At 41.2% G+C, this 19,442-nt stretch overlaps 1 protein-coding gene across 2 annotated transcripts in view; it reads left to right on the top strand.

Annotated features, from left to right (window-relative positions):
* Nucleotides 1-2,460: 2,460 nt before the first annotated feature.
* Nucleotides 2,461-19,442, top strand: part of LOC132101248 (cyclic nucleotide-gated cation channel beta-1-like) — a 40,243-nt gene continuing 23,261 nt past the window's right edge. The window contains exons 1-8 of one of the 2 annotated variants that reach the window (XM_059506031.1): nt 2,461-2,592; nt 5,786-5,888; nt 5,966-5,996; nt 6,104-6,134; nt 6,313-6,409; nt 10,938-10,963; nt 11,148-11,162; nt 11,626-11,725. In XM_059506031.1, coding sequence (XP_059362014.1) covers nt 5,787-5,888; nt 5,966-5,996; nt 6,104-6,134; nt 6,313-6,409; nt 10,938-10,963; nt 11,148-11,162; nt 11,626-11,725 — 402 coding nt within the window. In that variant the 5' untranslated portion in view covers nt 2,461-2,592; nt 5,786. The remainder of the gene's footprint in view (nt 2,593-5,785; nt 5,889-5,965; nt 5,997-6,103; nt 6,135-6,312; nt 6,410-10,937; nt 10,964-11,147; nt 11,163-11,625; nt 11,726-19,442) is intronic. The other variant, XM_059506032.1, reaches the window with a different exon arrangement.

The raw sequence follows: 19,442 nt of genomic DNA, 5'->3' as shown, positions 1-19,442 counted from the left end.
TAATATAATATAATATAATATAATATAATATAATATAATATAATATAATATAATATAATATAATATAGTTTTTAACTTTCATTTTGGGGTTAAATGTTCCTTTAATTGTCTTTTCCAGTGAATTATTAATGAAAGTTGTTTTTCCAAAATTCTTTAGTTTTTGGTTGTCGTAAATGATGGACAGATAATCAGCTTCGTTGTGCTCAGAGATGTGATGTGGCAGTTGTAATAAGTGGCAGGGTGGCTGACATATGGGAAGGAGGCATGAAGCAGACTCGAGAGGGCTGTGAGCAGAGGTGAAAGTGACTCATCTCAGGCTTTGGGAATTTTTAAACATGAGCCAAGAGACGGCATCTTATCTCACTGATGAATATGTGCCAGATGGTAAACTGGGAGGCGATGGCAACAGACTGAGACAGTTACCGCACATGAAGGGCAGCGGCAAACACACTGGAATCGTTCATGATATCAGAGCTCATTTCTAAAGGTTTTTTTTAGTGCCCCCAAAGACCGAATAAATTAAGACATTATTATTTTGTGTTATGACCATACGTCTTCCCGGAGCAATAATATCTCACAGAATCATGCTCACAAACTGAACCTTTCAAACACATTAAACCATAACTGCATCCATGAAATGAATCTCATCGGGGAGATTGAGGTGAAATAAGACAGTTTTCACAGGTTGTCCTTTAGGCCATGAGAAAAGAAATAAAGGCTGTGTTATTATCATTAAGTAAACTAATAAAGAACATTTAAATTACTTAAAATAAGCATTAACTGAAATGAAATATAATATATATATATATTAGTACAGACCAAAAGTTTGGACACACCTTCTCATTCAAAGAGTTTTCTTTATTTTCATGACTATGAAAATTGTAGAGTCACACTGAAGGCATCAAGGGCTATTTGATCAAGAAGGAGAGTGATGGGGTGCTGCGCCAGATGACCTGGACTCCACAGTCACCGGACCTGAACCCAATCGAGATGGTTTAGGGGTGAGCTGGACCACGGACAGAAGGCAAAAGGGCCAACAAGTGCTAAGCCTCTCTCGGGGAACTCCTTCAAGGCTGTTGGAAGACCATTTCAGGTGACCACCTCTTGAAGCTCATCAAGAGAATGCCAAGAGTGTGCAAAGCAGTAATCAAAGCAAAAGGTGGCTACTTTGAAGAACCTACAATATGACATATTTTCAGTTGTTTCACACTTTTTTGTTATGTATATAATTCCATATATAATTCCACATGTGTTAATTCATAGTTTTGATGCCTTCAGTGTGAATCTACAATTTTCATAGTCATGAAAATAAAGAAAACTCTTAGAATGAGAAGGTGTGTCCAAACTTTTGGTCTGTACTGTATATATATATATATATATATATATATATATATATATATATATATATATATATATATATATATATATATATATATATATATATATTAATAAAAAAGGACAAAAACATGCAACAAAATTACTCAAATCTAACTACAATTAAAACAAAGTCAAAAAAAATTTTTACAATCAAAACTAGTAACACAATTTACTTTATGTCAGGGGTAAGCTGAGCCATGACAAATTGAACAATTTACATTGAAAATATGCAAGTAAACATGTGAGCATGATTACAGCTAAAGTAGCTTTTTAATAATGCTTTACCTCAGAAAGAAATGGTATTCCACAAAGAAATGGAACACTGTAAAAAACTATTTTTTTTAAAAACAAAGTTTATTGGTGTATGTTACTGACATTTTTTTTGGTGATTATATTATATTATATTATATTATATTATATTATATTATATTATATTATATTATATTATATTATATTATATTATATTAAACTATATTATATTATATTATATTATATTATATTATATTATATTATATTATATTATTTTATATTATATTATATTATATTATATTATATTATATTATATTATATTATATTATATTATATTATATTATATTATATTATATTATAATATGAAGATATATTCATGTGTCATATAATTTAAAAGCATTACGATTTATACTAATTAGAAACTAAAATCTGAATTATGATGCATGAGACATTATTAGTTATTTAATATTTTTAACAATACTAATAAAATACTAGTACTACTGCTACTATTAATTTATCACTGGCAAGTAAAATATAATAATTTAATATTGGCTGAAGACTATTATTCTGAATATTTTTCTGGTTAGCCTGATGCAAAATCATATATGCAAGTGATTTACTCACATTGTAGTTGTTTGAAAATGTTAATAATAGTAATGCGGCAACCAAACCAGCAGGACAATCTATACTGTACAATTTATATTTGCACTACATTGGTTACAATTTGAGGGGTTTCTCTGTCCCAGTCTCTGTTCTGGACCCCTCTGGTCCTATACGGTCCGAGCTCCAAGAAAGATTGTGTGAAGCTAATGGGGTCCAAGTCCAAGTCCTCCCTCTCCATCCATCCCAGAGGAAGCCTAATCCCGTTAGCTGTGCTTTCTCATGGATAATCCCTCCACTTCCCACCTGACTGTCCTTCAGCCTCAGCCTCTCTCTGGGATGACCATCTTCTGCTGAACACTGCAGGTAAATACTGAGTCTGCCAATATTTAACAAGCAAGACCATTTAATGCGCACACATTTTTATTTTGTAATTAATGTTGTTTTTTTAGTATTAGGTTTTGTATAGTGTCTTTTGGTTGATTTTTCTCTACAATTTTACATTTTATAAATAAAAGATTATTAGATTATGTTTTACAAGAATGTATTATTTCAGTATTTTTACTTCCAATTTAAAGCTGAATTTAATGTATTACTTGCCATTTCTTTGTAATTAATTGTAAAATGTACTAAAAAATGTATAAGTGAAAATCGGTTCTACACCAATCTTTTTTGGGGGGGGGGGGGGTTTCATAACAACCAGGCCAGTTTTTGTAAAAGTTAAGGTAAAGAAGGACCAATTATTTTGGTAAAGCTTTCCAAAAAGTCCCATTGGTTAACATTTATTATTGCAACAATTAATGTTAACTAACAATGAGCATTACAGTATTTTTTTACAGGATATATTTTAATTATTGTTAACATTAGTTTATTGTAAATCCATGTTGGCTCAGACACATTCAATAATATTAACACAAACGATTTTTGATTTTAATAATATATTAGAAAATGTTTAAATTTACATTAACAAAATTAATGAAAGCCTTATAAGTATTTTAATTGTTAGTTCATGGTAACAAATGTAAACAATAATTCTAAAGCATTTTCTATTCATTGAAAATATGATAAAATACAATTTTACATTTCAGATTCAATATCAAAATATTTATCAGAACTGGTGTCAGCTGGATTTCCATGCATATAAATATACAGAACTTGAACTCAGTTTTTCGAGGATACTTGAGTTGAAGTTGGACACAGCTCATTTCTTCACCCATCCTCAAATGTCAACCCATATGAATCTCCTGACAGCTGGTTTGACTAGCAGTAAATCACCAGTCCATGAATCTCCTCCATGGTTCAGCATCTTCACCCATCTGCTCCGAGACCCTTCTGCATTCTGCATTTCACTCATAATCACACAACTGTTCTTCTCAGTTTGGTTCAGTGTTATTTGTGAAGTTGTGTTTCTATTGGTGGTCTGCTGCTAAATCAGAATCTGATCACTCAACCAAACAGGGTTGGAGGGGTTTTCAGTGAATCACGAATTAAAATCTGCAGTTGTGGAAGTGTATAGTCTTTGTTCGAATGCATTCAAAGCAGATCGCATGACTGATGATATACAGTGCAGTGTCTGACATGGAATGGAGAGTGAGCAAAAAACAGATCCCACCAGTGACACAAAACAAAGTCCATCTTTCTCTGCTCAGATGTAAAGCGGAGCAGTGTGGGCAGACAGGTAAAGCTGGCCTGCTCTGTTTCCACAGGTGTTTAAGCCAGGAGAGATTAGGGTCAGATGCATTTCTTAGTGATTAACAGTGACAGGAGCCCACACAAACCGCCATGATCTCACTGGAGCAAAACCCATGTGACCAAGAGTGAGAAACAGTCCAATTTATGTTACATTCGTCATGTCAATTGCTTTTAAACTATGGCTGCTGTAAGCAATTTCAGCTTATTTGTGTTAACTTTATTTAAACACCTTCTGTCTAAAACTTCAGCAAACTCAAATGTGCAAAATTATTGACAGTCTGTTTAATACATTCAAAAGCCCTTCAGAAGATAATCATCTTGCAAGCATCATGCAATGATAGTAGCTGGCATTGTGCTTCTTGAAGTATTGAATTTACTTTCAGTTATATCTAAACTATAGTTTTGCAGTCTAGCAGAAATACAGAATTCTGGCATGAAACTCTACATGGCACTGTCCGATAGGTCTAACTCAATCTGAAACATCACATGGCGCAGCTAATTGGTTCTCTCCTGTATCGCTGCTTAACATTCAAATATATGACTAGTGCTTGCAGTAGCAGTTGCAGCTTGCTTCAGAAATCCTCCACCTTCCCCAGCTCCACCTGTGTAGATCTGCTACGAGGTGATTCATGTATTATATATGGGGGTTATTTAATGTATGTTATATTTGAAGAAGCAATAATTCTTACATGCTCACTGCCGCATGTTTTGGACATATCAGCAGTAGCAAATCTCTGTACTTGCTCTACAGCAGCAGCAGCTAGCAGATCAATTCCACCAAGGACAAAAACATTAACACTGTCATGTACATTAACACGCCAATCCCTCCGAGAGTTGTCATGACAGAACTATGATTATAAAATGTATTTATATTTACTCAGTATTCATGTGATTCACCTTATGTCACACTGGTCACTGTGGCTGTGTATGTATTTACATTTGATGAAAATGACATGGCATTCAAAATGAGTTTTATTAAACAAAGAACATCATATTTTGATATTTTTGTAGGCTAAATGTAAAATTGTCTAATTGGAGAGAGAGCTGCTTTATAGGCTAAATGAATTAAACTAATTCCATTAGCGAACTGAATCTTCAGTGAACTGTATAATCACTGTATACTATTGTCTTTTTAGAGCTGCTTTAGAATTGAATTTTGTTTGCAGCACTGAATAACTAGTTTCTTGTTTATCACTGCTTTTTTAAACAAAGCGTTAAATAAATAAAGGTGTGTATACAACTTGAACTGGTAAACCTACACTAAATGCAACTTGCAGATGGATAAAAATGACACAATAAAGAGACTTGAGTCGATGAATAATTTTAATATGAACCACCCAAATGCACCAAAACACTAGAATGGGCGATAGGAATGTTTAGCACAAACCGATTTACTAGAATGAATCATACTTGTTTTTAACTTACTGGTATTTCTTGTCATGTTACTTTAATGTATTATTGCAATTATAATGGTTTGTAGCGAAAATTTTCCGTTTACTGCTCTAGTTACATATAGGCTAATGAATCGTAAGTCTCGGCCATTCACAGATACAAGGCCTAGTTCCGTGTTGCAGAGGTGGATAAGAGAAAGGGCTGATCTGGATGAACCGATTCGCTTTAATGAATCTGACTTTCTCTGCTATAGGTATGGCAGGGATGACTGTTTATGTGAACGTGTTTGATTATTACCTGAGTTCAGGCTTTAAAACAGCTCAAACTGAAAAAGCAACATCTGTTCTGCTTGAAACTATGTATATAAGGTAGTGGAGTTCAGTGAGTTTCTCCCCAACACTGCTTTAGATGGACAGTTATGTGGACATCTTTATTTGACATTGACTCTTGCTGTGTTGGTCTGTATGTCTCACAGCATGTTTAGCTGGGTGATAAAGGTTGTTCCCCAGCCTCCAGCATCTCCTGGGAAGCTGGCAGAGGAGGACCAGACCAATGCTTCCACTGCAGCGCCTGCGACTGTGAGTTTGTGAACATGTACATTGAGTCACCATTCACTGTTTAAGCATGTCCTCACCGCCTCTGCTCTGTTCTTTAGGATGTGACGAAAAAAGAGGAAGTAAAACAAGGTGACAAATTTGACAGAGGTTTTGATCAATGACAAACACTAAATCACAGAAAAGAAATACAGACCTGAGAATATTGTTCATTCATTTTTCATGGTGTTATTTTACAGAACCTTCCAAGCCAACGGAAGAGGAAAACAGGTGGTGTTATGTTTGTGTTTGTATGTGTGGGGGACATGTGTGTTCAGTGTCTCTAGATGCAGTAAATCCTGCCAGACCTAATTACTGCGCTCTCTCTCTCTCTCTCTCTCTCTCTCTCTCTCTCTCTCTCTCTCTCTCTCTCTCTCTCTCTCCTCTCTCTCTCTCTCTCTCTCTCCAGCTCTCAGAGTGGAGTTTTGAGTTGGCTCTCTCATGGGTTCAGCAGTGCTCTCCCTCAGCCAGTAAACTCCTCTAAACTGGCCAGCAGTGAAGTTAAGGTATTTTCATGACTTCGTTCTCATACATATACATAATAAGGCTGAAATCTTAATAGGCTAATAGTGTTTGTACACTAAAAAAAAAAAATGCCTAGCTTGTGAAATTGCATAATGCATAAAGAAAAACTTACTGAAAGGATGCGTTTTTTCAATTTAATTTTAATTAATTAAACTAAGTAGTCTGACTATTTTATAATCTTTATAATTTACAACTATTTCGATTGTTACAACTATTTCTTAGTTCCATTAGACTTAAATATTAGCTATATTTTTGTTTACAAAAAAACAATGAGTTTTAAAAGGAATGAACGACCTAAGGTGACAATATCCAGATTAAACGGGTAAATCAATGATTCTTACAGAACTGAGTTGGCACCCCTCCTTGAACTGCCACCTTAACGTGGTGGAGGGGTTTGAGTACCCGAATGACCCTAGGAGCTATGTTGTCCGGGGCTATATGCCCCTGGTAGGGTCTCCCAAGGCAAACAGGTCCTAGGCGACGGGTCAGACTAAGAGCGGTTCAGAACCCCCTTATGAGAAGAATAAATCAAAGGACCGTGACGTCGCCCGGTATGGCGCAGCCGGGGCCCCACCCTGGAGCCAGGCCCGGGGTTGGGGCTCGTATGCGAGCGCCTGGTGGCCGGGCCTCCCCCCACGGGGTCTGGCCGGGCTCAGCCCGAAGGAGCGACGTGGGGCCGCCTTCCCGTGGGCTCACCACCTACAGGAGGGACCGTAAGGGGCCGGTGCTTAGACAATCGGGTGGCAATCGAAGGCGGGGGCCTCGACAGCCCGATCCCTGGACACGGAAACTAGCTCTAGGGACGTGGAACGTCACCTCACTGGCGGGGAAGGAGCCCGAGATTGTGCGTGAGGTAGAGAGGTTCCGACTAGCGATAGTCGGGCTCACCTCTACGCACAGCTTGGGCTCTGGAACCACACTCCTCGAGAGAGGATGGACTCTTCACCACTCTGGAGTTGCCCATGGTGAGAGGCGGCGGGCTGGTGTGGGTTTGCTTATAGCCCTCCAGCTCAGCTGCCATGTGTTGGAGTTTACCCCGGTGAACGAGAGGGTCGCTTCCCTGCGCCTTCGGGTCGGGGATAGGTCTCTCACTGTCGTTTGTGCCTACGGGCCAAACGGCAGTGCAGAGTACCCAGCCTTCTTGGAGTCTCTGGGAGGGGTGCTGGAAAGTGCTCCGACTGGGGACTCCGTCGTTTTACTGGGGGACTTCAACGCCCACGTGGGCAACGACAGTGACACCTGGAGGGGCGTGATTGGGAGGAACGGCCCCCCTGATCTGAACCCGAGCGGTGTTCAGTTATTAGACTTCTGTGCTAGTTACAGCTTGTCCATAACGAACACCATGTTCAAGCATAAGGGTGTCCATCAGTACACGTGGCACCAGAACACCCTAGGCCGTAGGTCGATGATCGACTTTGTGGTCGTTTCATCCGACCTCCGGCCGTATGTCTTGGACACTCGGGTAAAGACAGGGGCGGAACTGTCAACCGATCACCACCTGGTGGTGAGTTGGATCCGATGGCGGGGGAGGAAGCGGGACAGACTCGGCAGACCCAAACGTACTGTTAGGGTCTGCTGGGAACGTTTGGCCGAGTCTTCTGTCAGAGAGATCTTCAACTCCCACCTCCGGCAGAGCTTCGACCGGATCCCGAGGGAGGCTGGAGATATTGAGTCCGAGTGGACCATGTTCTCCACCTCCATTGTCGAAGCGGCCGCTTGGAGCTGTGGCCGTAAGGTTTCTGGTGCCTGTCGAGGCGGCAATCCCCGAACCCGGTGGTGGACACCGGAAGTAAGGGATGCCATCAAGCTGAAGAAGGAGTCCTATCGGGCCTGGTTGGCTTGTGGGACTCCAGAGGCAACTGACAGGTACCGGCAGGCCAAGCAGACTACAGCCCGGGTGGTTGTGGAGGCAAAAACTCGGGCCTGAGAGGAGTTCGGTGAGGCCATGGAGAAGGACTATCAGTCAGCCTCGAAGAGATTCTGGCAAACCGTCCGGCGCCTCAGGAGAGGGAAGCAGTGCCCTACCAACGCTGTTTACAGTAGAGGTGGGGAGCTGTTGACCTCAACTGGGGATGTCGTTGGACGGTGGAAGGAATACTTCGAGGATCTCCTCAATCCCGCTGTCACGTCTTCCATTGAGGAAGCAGAGGCTGAGGGCTCAGATGTGGACTCGTCCATCACCCAAGCTGAAGTCACCGAGGTAGTCAAGAAACTCCTCGGTGGCAAGGCACCGGGGGTGGATGAGATCCGCCCTGAGTACCTCAAGTCTCTGGATGTTGTGGGGCTGTCTTGGCTGACACGCCTCTGCAGCATCGCGTGGCAGTCGGGGACGGTGCCTCTGGGATGGCAGACCGGGGTGGTGGTCCCTCTTTTTAAGAAGGGGGACCGGAGGGTGTGTTCCAACTACAGGGGGATCACACTTCTCAGCCTCCCTGGGAAAGTCTATGCCAGGGTACTGGAGAGGAGAATCCGGCCGATAGTAGAACCTCGGATTCAGGAGGAACAGTGTGGTTTTCGTCCAGGCCGTGGAACACTGGACCAGCTCCATACCCTATATACAACACGATTTCGTCTCTGCTCTTTGCGGATGATGTTGTCGTGTTGGCCTCATCAGGCCAGGACCTTCAGCATGCACTGGGACGGTTTGCAGCCGAGTGTGAAGCGGCTGGGATGAGAATCAGCACCTCCAAATCCGAGGCCATGGTCCTCAGTCGGAAAAGGGTGGCTTGCCCACTTCAGGTTGGTGGAGAGTTCCTGCCTCAACTGGAGGAGTTTAAATATCTTGGGGTCTTGTTCACGAGTGAGGGAAGGATGGAACGGGAGATTGACAGACGGATCGGTGCAGCTTCTGCAGTAATGCGGTCGATGTACCGGTCTGTCGTGGTGAAGAAAGAGCTGAGCCGCAAGGCGAAGCTCTCGATTTACCGGTCAATCTACGTTCCTACTCTCACCTATGGTCATGAGCTTTGGGTCATGACCGAAAGGACAAGATCCCGGATACAGGCGGCCGAAATGTGCTTTCTCCGCAGGGTGGCTGGGTCGATCCCTTAGAGATAGGGTGAGAAGCTCAGTCACCCGGGAGGAGCTCAGAGTAGAGCCGCTGCTCCTCCACATCGAGAGGGGTCAGCTGAGGTGGCTCGGGCATCTGTTCCGGATGCCTGCTGGACGCCTTCCCGGGAAGATGTTCCGGGCGCGCCCCACTGGGAGGAGACCCCGGGGGAGACCTAGGACACGCTGGAGAGACTATGTCTCCCGGCTGGCCTGGGAACGCCTCGGTGTCCCCCCAGAAGAGCTGGAGGAAGTGTCTAGGGAGAGGGAAGTCTGGGGTTCTCTGCTTAGACTGCTGCCCCCGCAACCCGGCCCCGGATAAGCGGTAGAAGATGGATGGATGGATGGAGTTGGCACATAGCACAGGGACACAAAACGGTGAATCATATTTTAATTTTTTCACTTTTAAAATTTAAATAACTGATAGCAGAAAATTTAGCTTAGAGGTCTTGAGTAATTGTACTTTATTACTAAACTTGAGACCTTTTTTTTTTTTGTGCTGAGATTGAAAATTTTAAACAGGAGGTCATTGCAGACTGAGTGTGAAATTCTCATCCGAAATCTTCGCACATTAAAAAATAAATATGACCTCACGTTGTGTCAATTATGTTTTCACACTGCCGTCATTAAAAAAATTTTGGACCAGGTTCGATTTTCTGTGTTTTCACATCCGTAACAAGCATTTTGACAGGAAAGGATGACGAAAACAAGAAAAAAAAACACATACAAAATTTTAGACTCTGTGTGCGACTAACTTTACTCAGTTATATTTGCAAAGCAAAAAGAAAAAAAATTTAGATCACCAGTGTGCAAAGTACATATTTTACATGTCATTGTGACTTACATTTTAACTGTTTTGTCCATTTTAATGAGGAGAGAAATTCAAATTTTTGGTGTTACAAAATTTTACTAAAACATTTGGTGTTAAAAACACAAATATGATCATTTGTCATTATGTGCAGACACCTTTAGTAATCATAACTTTGAGATAAAAAGTAATACCAATTAATTTTAGACATTGCTGAAGATTAATTTAACTGGTGTAAACAGTAAAAGTGTCAAAAACAACTATGTTTAACATTCAGATGGCAAGTTTCAAGGCAGATGTTTCAGTTTAACATCTGGTGTGTTGTGTCCTGAAGCTTTACAACATACATAAAAAAAACAAAGAGAGAAACAGGTTCCTTTATATAACTGTAAAACTATTTTAAAGTTACGTTGATGAGAAATTCTCTTTAATTTATTTATTTAATCAGTACCTTTTTTAAATACATAAAATATATTTTTCTCTCCTTTTTTTAAATTAAATTAAAAATAGAATCAATTTATATTTTTTTAGTTGTGAACAAATTTCAAGCAATTTACCATGCTTTCTAATATACGAAAGGCTTGTAATGCATATTGACCAGTTGTGATTTATTCTTGAACATTTTCTCTTTTTGTTTATCTTGTATTGAATAGCATGAGGGAAATACAGTGAGCAGCAGGTATAGTTTCAATCATACAGATTCAATTTTATTTTGTATGTGTATGCTGTTTGCCTCATCTTCATGTAGTTATGTGAGAATATTTGTTAACATCTGTATCTGTGTGTATGCCTGTTTTAAATGAATTAAATGAATGTTTTGATGAGTATCACACATTTTTCCATCACTGTATCATGGACGGCAGTAACACATCGGACCAGTGAGTAGCTTATAGCAGATATTAGGTCATGCCCAAACATGCAGAGCTTTGCTGCAGACCAGCATGGAGAGTTTTTGCATGCTACACACGGAAAATACTTTATTGCACTGAGCTGTATTTCCATATTAACAGCTCAAGGCAAAAGACCCTCATGCTGAACAGACATAAACTAAAGCATTGTAATATGCAGACTGGCTTCCCTAGAGCATATATATATATATATATATATATATATATATATATATATATATATTCATCTACAAGAACAATACGGAATTAGAATTTTTCTTTAGCATCGGCTACTGCTTTACTGAGACCCACTGGGCAAACCTGTTTATTTTTACTGTGTCCTGCTGCCATCTAGAGTTGTTTTATAGCGAAGCAGCTTATTTGCATGCATTCACATCCTCACCTATATACCCAGAGCAGCTGATGGACTTTACTGTATCTCCTCTTCCTCCAGAGCTGGAATGATAGGCTGGATTGTGCAGGGACTGGGAAAAGTAGTTCCACAGCCAGATGAGAAATACAAGGGTCACACAGAGCCGGAGGAGGTCACTGAGGTATAGACACACTGCACACAATCACTAATCCCATAAGACACTGAAGCTTTGTGCACTCCGATTGCTTATTTGCTTATTTTTATAATATTTCCTCCTACATGTTTACCGGATTTGCTGCAGTTTACTACATAAGCTTATTAGTTAGTCATGTTAGAATTTGTGAATCAAATTAATGACTAATTTTTTTACTTTGCATTTTTTTTTAGTATACAATTTTGAAACTATATATATACTATGTCTAATATTATTATTATTATTATTTGTTATTTTAAAATGTAAATTATGAAAACAAGATTTACATTTACCAAAAAAAAAGCATTGTTATTAACAAAAAAGTACAATTATTTTATAAGATTAAAATTGAGGAAGAATGACTCCACAAAAATGATTAAAAAAAAAGAAAAAGAAAATTTCAGCAAAGAAACAAAACAATTTATTTACTGTTTTTACTGAGAAAGTTTCTATTTGTTATTTGATAAAAACTTGAAGAATTACTCTACACAGTAGAGTATATATATATATATATATATATATATATTAGTTTACTATTTACTTACTTTAGATAACATTCTAGAGTTAATGGAGTTCATTTTTAGAGTTAACGTTAATGGAGCATTTCAGTCTCAAAGGTGTCTTTAGGTTCCCCTTCGAGGGAACTTCGAACCTGCGTCGAATGACAATTTGGGGAAAATGCCCCTCAGCGTAGTGCCTCTGAAGTTTGAATGAAACTAAGCCAATCCTGATTGGTGTTGCGTCATGACGTAAAATGTAACGGCATATGCGGAAGCTTCAAAAGGACGCTGGCACACAACAGAGATAGCTTTCTGTTCTTCAGCAAAGTGCTCTCTTTCTCTTGTCTGTCTTATTTGGTGTTGCATTGTCTAACAGTCACAAGCATATATTATAAGCATGGCGAGCACAAGCAGTTACACGAGGTGTGCGCATCCCTGCCCACGTTATATCATGGGTGGGGACACACATTGTATGTGTGTATACTGTTTGGGAGCGAAGCACGCGTGGGAAGCTCTTGAGGGGGCTGCTTGCGAGGATTGTGAAAAAAAAAAAAAAAACGTCCAAAACAAGTTAAGATTAACAATTTACTTGAGGTTCAACAAATAAAAAACAGAAGCAATATGGATAAACAAATGATAAAGCTTGGCTTATTGAATATCAGATCCCTTTCTACGAAAACACTTTTTGTAAATAATACGATCACTGATCATAATATAGATGTACTCTGTTTGACAGAAACCTGGTTAAAACCTGATGATTACATTATTTTAAATGAGTCCACCCCCCAAGATTACTGTTATAAACATGAGCCACGTCTAAAAGGCAAAGGTGGAGGTGTTGCTTCAATTTATAACAACGTTTTCAGGATTTCTCAGAGGGCAGGCTACAAGTATAACTCGTTTGAAGTAATGGTGCTTCATATAACATTATCCAGAGAAACAAATGTTAATGATAAATCCCCTGTTATGTTTGTACTGGCTACTGTATACAGGCCACCAGGGCACCATACAGACTTTATTAAAGAGTTTGGTGATTTTACATCCGAGTTAGTTCTGGCTGCAGATAAAGTTTTAATAGTTGGTGATTTTAATATCCATGTTGATAATGAAAACGATGCATTGGGATCAGCATTTATAGACATTCTGAACTCTATTGGTGTTAGACAACACGTTTCAGGACCTACTCATTGTCGAAATCATACTCTAGATTTAATACTGTCACATGGAATTGATGTTGATGGTGTTGAAATTATTCAGCCAAGTGATGATATCTCAGATCATTATTTAGTTCTTTGCAAAATTCATATAGCCAAAATTGTAAATTCTACTTCTTGTTACAAGTATGGAAGAACCATCACTTCTAACACAAAAGACTGCTTTTTAAGTTATCTTCCTGATGTATCCAAATTCCTTAGCATATCCAAAACCTCAGAACAACTTGATGATGTAACAGAAACTATGGACTCTCTCTTTTCTAGCACTTTAAATAAAGTTGCTCCTTTACGCTTAAGGAAGGTAAACAGTTTGACACCATGGTATAATGAGCATACTCGCACCCTAAAGAGAGCAGCCCGAAAAATGGAGCGCAGCTGGAGGAAAACAAAACTAGAGGTATTTCGTATTGCTTGGCGGGAAAGTAACATATCCTACAGAAAAGCATTAAAAACTGCTAGATCCGATTACTTTTCTTCTCTTTTAGAAGAAAACAAACATAACCCCAGGTATTTATTCAATACAGTGACTAAATTAACGAAAAATAAAGCCTCAACAAGTGTTGACATTTCCCAACACCACAGCAGTAATGACTTTATGAACTACTTTACTTCTAAAATCGATACTATTAGAGATAAAATTGCAACCATTCAGCCGTCAGCTACAGTATCACATCAGACAGTGCACTATAGACCCCCTGAGGAACAGTTCCACTCATTCTCTACCATAGGAGAGGAAGAATTGTATAAACTTGTTAAATCATCTAAACCAACAACATGTATGTTAGACCCTATACCATCTAAGCTCCTAAAAGAGGTGCTTCCAGAAGTCATAGATCCTCTTCTGACTATTATTAATTCCTCATTGTCATTAGGATATGTCCCCAAAACCTTCAAACTGGCTGTTATTAAGCCTCTCATCAAAAAACCACAACTTGACCCCAAAGAACTAGTTAATTATAGACCCATCTCGAATCTCCCTTTTCTGTCCAAGATACTAGAAAAGGTGGTATCCACACAATTATATTCCTTCTTAGAGAAAAATGGTATATGTGAGGATTTCCAGTCAGGATTTAGACCGTATCATAGTACTGAGACTGCTCTCATTAGAGTTACAAATGATCTGCTCTTATCATCTGATCTTGGGTGTATCTCTCTATTAGTTTTATTGGATCTTAGTGCTGCGTTTGACACAATTGACCACAACATTCTTTTGCATAGACTTGAACACTTTGTTGGCATCAATGGAAGTGCATTAGCATGGTTTAAATCGTACTTATATGACCGCCATCAGTTCGTAGCAGTGAATGAAGATGTATCCTATCGATCACAAGTGCAGTATGGAGTACCTCAAGGCTCAGTACTAGGGCCGCTACTCTTCACGCTTTATATGGTACCCTTGGGAGATATCATCAGGAAACATGGTGTTAGCTTTCACTGTTATGCTGATGATACTCAGCTCTATATTTCTTCGCAGCCCGGTGAAACACACCAATTTGAAAAACTAATGGATTGCATAGTCGATATAAAAAACTGGATGACTAGTAATTTCTTACTGCTAAATTCTGAAAAAACAGAGGTGTTAATTATAGGACCTAAAAACTCTGCTTGTAATAACCTAGAACACTGTCTAAGACTTGATGGTTGCTCTGTCAATTCTTCGTCATCAGTTAGGAACCTAGGTATGCTATTTGATCGCAATCTTTCCTTAGAAAGCCACGTTTCTAGCATTTGTAAAACTGCATTTTTCCATCTCAAAAATATATCTAAATTACGGCCTATGCTCTCAATGTCAAATGCAGAAATGTTAATCCATGCATTTATGACCTCAAGGTTAGATTATTGTAATGCTTTATTGGGTGGTTGTTCTGCACGCTTAGTAAACAAACTACAGCTAGTCCAAAATGCAGCAGCAAGAGTTCTTACTAGAACCAGGAAGTATGACCATATTAGCCCGGTCCTGTCAACACTGCACTAGCTCCCTATCAAGCATCGCATAGATTTTAAAATATTGCTTATTACTTATAAAGCCCTGAATGGTTTAGCACCTCAGTATTTGAATGAGCTCCTTTTACATTATAATCCTCTACGTCCGCCAGGTTCTCAAAACTCAGGCAATTTGATAATACCTAGAATATCAAAATCAACTGCAGGCTGCAGATCCTTTTCCTATTTGGCGCCCAAACTCTGGAATAACCTACCTAACATTGTTCGGGAGGCAGACACACTCTTGCAGTTTAAATCTAGATTAAAGACCCATCTCTTTAACCTGGCATACACATAACATACTAATATGCTTTTATTATCCAAATCCGTTAAAGGATTTTTAGGCTGCATTAATTAGGTAAACCGGAACCGGAAACACTTCCCATAACACCCTATGTACTTGCTACATCATTAGAAGAATGGCATCTACGCTAATATTTGTCTGTTTTTCTCTTGTTCCGAGGTCACCGTGGCCACCAGATCCAGTCTGTGTCCAGATCAGAGGGTCACTGCAGTCACCCGGATCCAGTACGTATCCAGACCAGATGCTGGATCAGCACCTAGAAAGGACCTCTACATCCCTGAAAGACAGTGGAGACCAGGACAACTAGAGCCCCAGATACAGATCCCCTGTAAAGACCTTGTCTCAGAGGAGCACCAGGAAAAGACCACAGGAAACAGATGATTCTTCTGCACAATCTGACTTTGCTGCAGCCTGGAATTGAACTACTGGTTTCATCTGGTCAGAGGAGAACTGGCCGCCCAACAGAGCCTGGTTTCTCCCAAGGTTTTTTTTCTCCATTCTGTCACCGATGGAGTTTCGGTTCCTTGCCGCTGTCGCCTCTGGCTTGCTTAGTTGGGGACACTTCATCTACAGCGATATCGTTGACTTGATTGCAAATAAATGCACAGACACTATTTAACTGAACAGAGATGACATAACTGAATCCAATGATGAACTGCCTTTAACTATCATTTTTGCATTATTGACACTGTTTTCCTAATGAATGTTGTTCAGTTGCTTTGACGCAATGTATTTTGTTTAAAGCGCTATATAAATAAAGGTGACTTTGACTTTGACTTTGATTGTGAGAGATTACCAATCCATGTGCTGCGCTCCCGCCTGGCCGTTTTCAATGAGGATGGCCAGGCTCCTGAGCCCCGTGGTGCGGCACGGTAACGCTCTTCATGGGGCTCGCAGATGGATGTGGCAGGGATCCCGAGACTAGCGAGGCACGCTCTCGTGATTCATCCGCCAGTTCCGATGCGGTCCCGCCTCGTGCGTAAGCCCGCCCCGCAGCTTCTTCCGCACGTGTGGAGAGCCCGATGCTTGAGCTTTCTGCTTCCGAGGAAGTAGACGTGCTCAGCATCGAAGGCGGGGATTTCGGGGATGACTCGCCACCCCATGTCCCCGCATATGAGGAGCTGGTGGAGCCGGTCTCTCGTTCAGTCTCGAGTGCGTGTCATGGTTCTATGGCAACCAGTGAGGGACAAACCATGCTTTACATTTTCTCCCATTTTTATAATAATATAAATGAACTGTTTAATCTTAAAGGTTTAGTGGTCAGATTCAGACTCAATGCAGAGCAGAGACCACAGAGATGATAGCAAATAAATAACGTCAGCGGCCATGGCATTGCACGAGCGATCGTTAATATAGTTCAAAAGGGCAAACAGACGTTATTATGCAAGTTATGCACAGTTGCATTTGTCATTCGTCACCGTGACATCAAGTGGACTTTTGAAGCTGAAATAATGTACTTGGAATAACGAGAGGAAAAACATGGATAACTTTCTTGTCAGAGGATTGTAATGCATCACAGGCAGTCAGGTACAAGGAAGAGAGACTACGGCTCCTTAAATTAGGTAAGACAAAAAGCATAAAAAAGTTATACTTTTTGCAACAGGTTTATTGACTTGTAATAGCAATTTTAATGTGGAATATGTGACAATTGGGTCCAGTCAGGTCTGTGTCTTCCCGGCGGGTTCAGGTCCAGCTTTCAAATAATAGACGGGTCCGGGTCGGGTCCGGTTAGGCATTTCTCGGATCTACACAGGTCCGGGTCCAGCAGAACCACGTTCCTGGGAGTGGTGTAGGATTCAGTCACGATGTGGGCACAATTGTCTCCTACACGGATTGAATCCATCCTGGCCACGGTGACCAGGATAAAGCTAGGCCAGGCCATCACTGTAAAACATTTAGAGTGTTAGGTCTCATGGCACCAGCATCCAATATCATTCCATTAGGTCTCCTGCACATTGCCCTTGCAATGAGTGGAAACCCATTTTGCATGATCAGGGTTACGTGCAGATGCCTTCGTTCCCTATCTATGTGAAAGGGAGCTTGGTTTCTGTCCCAAGGTCCCATGCTGGGAGGCTCATGTCACCAGAAAGCCGTTTCGACAGACGCCTCCATCACGGGCTGGGGCACGGTCATGGACGGCCGCTTTACGAGAGGTCTATGGCAAGACCGTCATTCCTCCTGGCCTATAAACTGCCTGGAAATGTTGGCAGTATTCCGAGCTCTGGAAAGCTTTCTGCCAGATCTCAAGGGTCATCACGTCCTTGTGAGGACAGACAATATGTCAGTGCTGGCCTTTTTATACCATCAAGGGGGTCTGATGTCTCTCCCTCTATGCAGACTGGCACATCAAGATTCTCCTGTGGTCTCAGGGGAAATTGTTGTCTCTCAGAGCAACATACATCCCAGGGAATCAGAATCAGGGAGCAGACATCCTGTCGAGGCAGGGGCTGAGGCCCGGGGAATTGAGACTCCATCCCGAGGTGGTGGAGTCAATATGTCAGAGGTTCGGCCCAGTGGAAGTGGATCTATTTGCGTCTGTATGCTTTTCCCCCGATCGCTCTGTCCCGGTTCTAGAGAGGGTTTGTCACGATTTGCCCATTGTGGACGGCCCGAGAATGGTTCTCAGACATAATATTACTCCTGGATGGCCCTCCATGGGAGCTTCCCATCAGGAGGGACCTGCTGACACAGACAGAGGACTAAATATTTCACCCTCGGCCCAAACTATGGAAACTGTGGGTCTGGCCCCTGAGGGGGCACAGTATTGAGAGTTCGGCCTGTCAGCAGGAGTAGTGGAGACCATACTCAGCTCTAGAGCTCCCTCCACGAAGAAATTGTATGGCCTAATATGGAATGTTTTCACCGTTTGGTGCAGAGAGCATGAGGTGGACCCAGTTAACAGCCCAGTGGCTTCAGTGCTGGAATTCCTCCAAGATCGCTTCGCGGCTGGTCTTATCCCATCCACTCTCAAGGTGTACGTGGTTGCCATTTTGGCTTTCCATGCTCCTCTGAGTGATGGGCCTCTTGGGAGACAGCCGTTGGTCATACGTTTCCTCTGTGGGGCTTGGAGGATGATACCTGCAGCTCATACCAGGGTTCCCTTTTGGGACCTGGCGGTGGTTCTCGAAGGGTTGGTTGAGGCCCCCTTCGAACCGCTCTAGTTGACTGAGACCAAGAACCTTTCCCTAAAGGTGGCTTTCTTGTTGGCCATTACCTCTCTGAGGAGGGTAGGAGATCTCCAGGCGCTCTCTATATCTAACGGGTGCCTGGAGTTTGCTCCAGGCGACATCAAAGCCATCCTACATCCTAGGCCGGTTATTTGCCCAAGGTGCCATCTAATGTGAATGAGAAAAGACTTCACCTGCTTTGCCCTGTCAGAGCTCTCAAAATATATATCCAGAGGTCCTCCTCATGGCGGAAGTCAGACCAGTTGTTAGTGTGTTTTGGGTCACCCAAGAAGGGGCTTTCTGCTTCCAAACAGACCATTAGCAACTGGATTGTCCAAGCTATATCTATGGCCTACCAGGTGTGCAATTTGCCTTCACCTCTGGCCATGAGGGCTCACTCTACCAGAGGCATGGCATCCTCTAGAGCCTTCCTTTCAGGGGCCCCAATCCAGGAGGTCTGCGAGGCAACAGGATGGGCCACCCCTCACACTTTTATTAGATTTTACAACCTGGACATTCCATCGACACCTGGCACCC

Source organism: Carassius carassius, chromosome 23 (genome assembly GCF_963082965.1).
Source record: "Carassius carassius chromosome 23, fCarCar2.1, whole genome shotgun sequence".
Taxonomy (NCBI): Eukaryota; Metazoa; Chordata; class Actinopteri; order Cypriniformes; family Cyprinidae; genus Carassius; species Carassius carassius.
The sequence above is the reverse complement of the archived record's forward strand: the minus strand, read 5'-3'. Positions and strand labels throughout refer to the sequence as shown.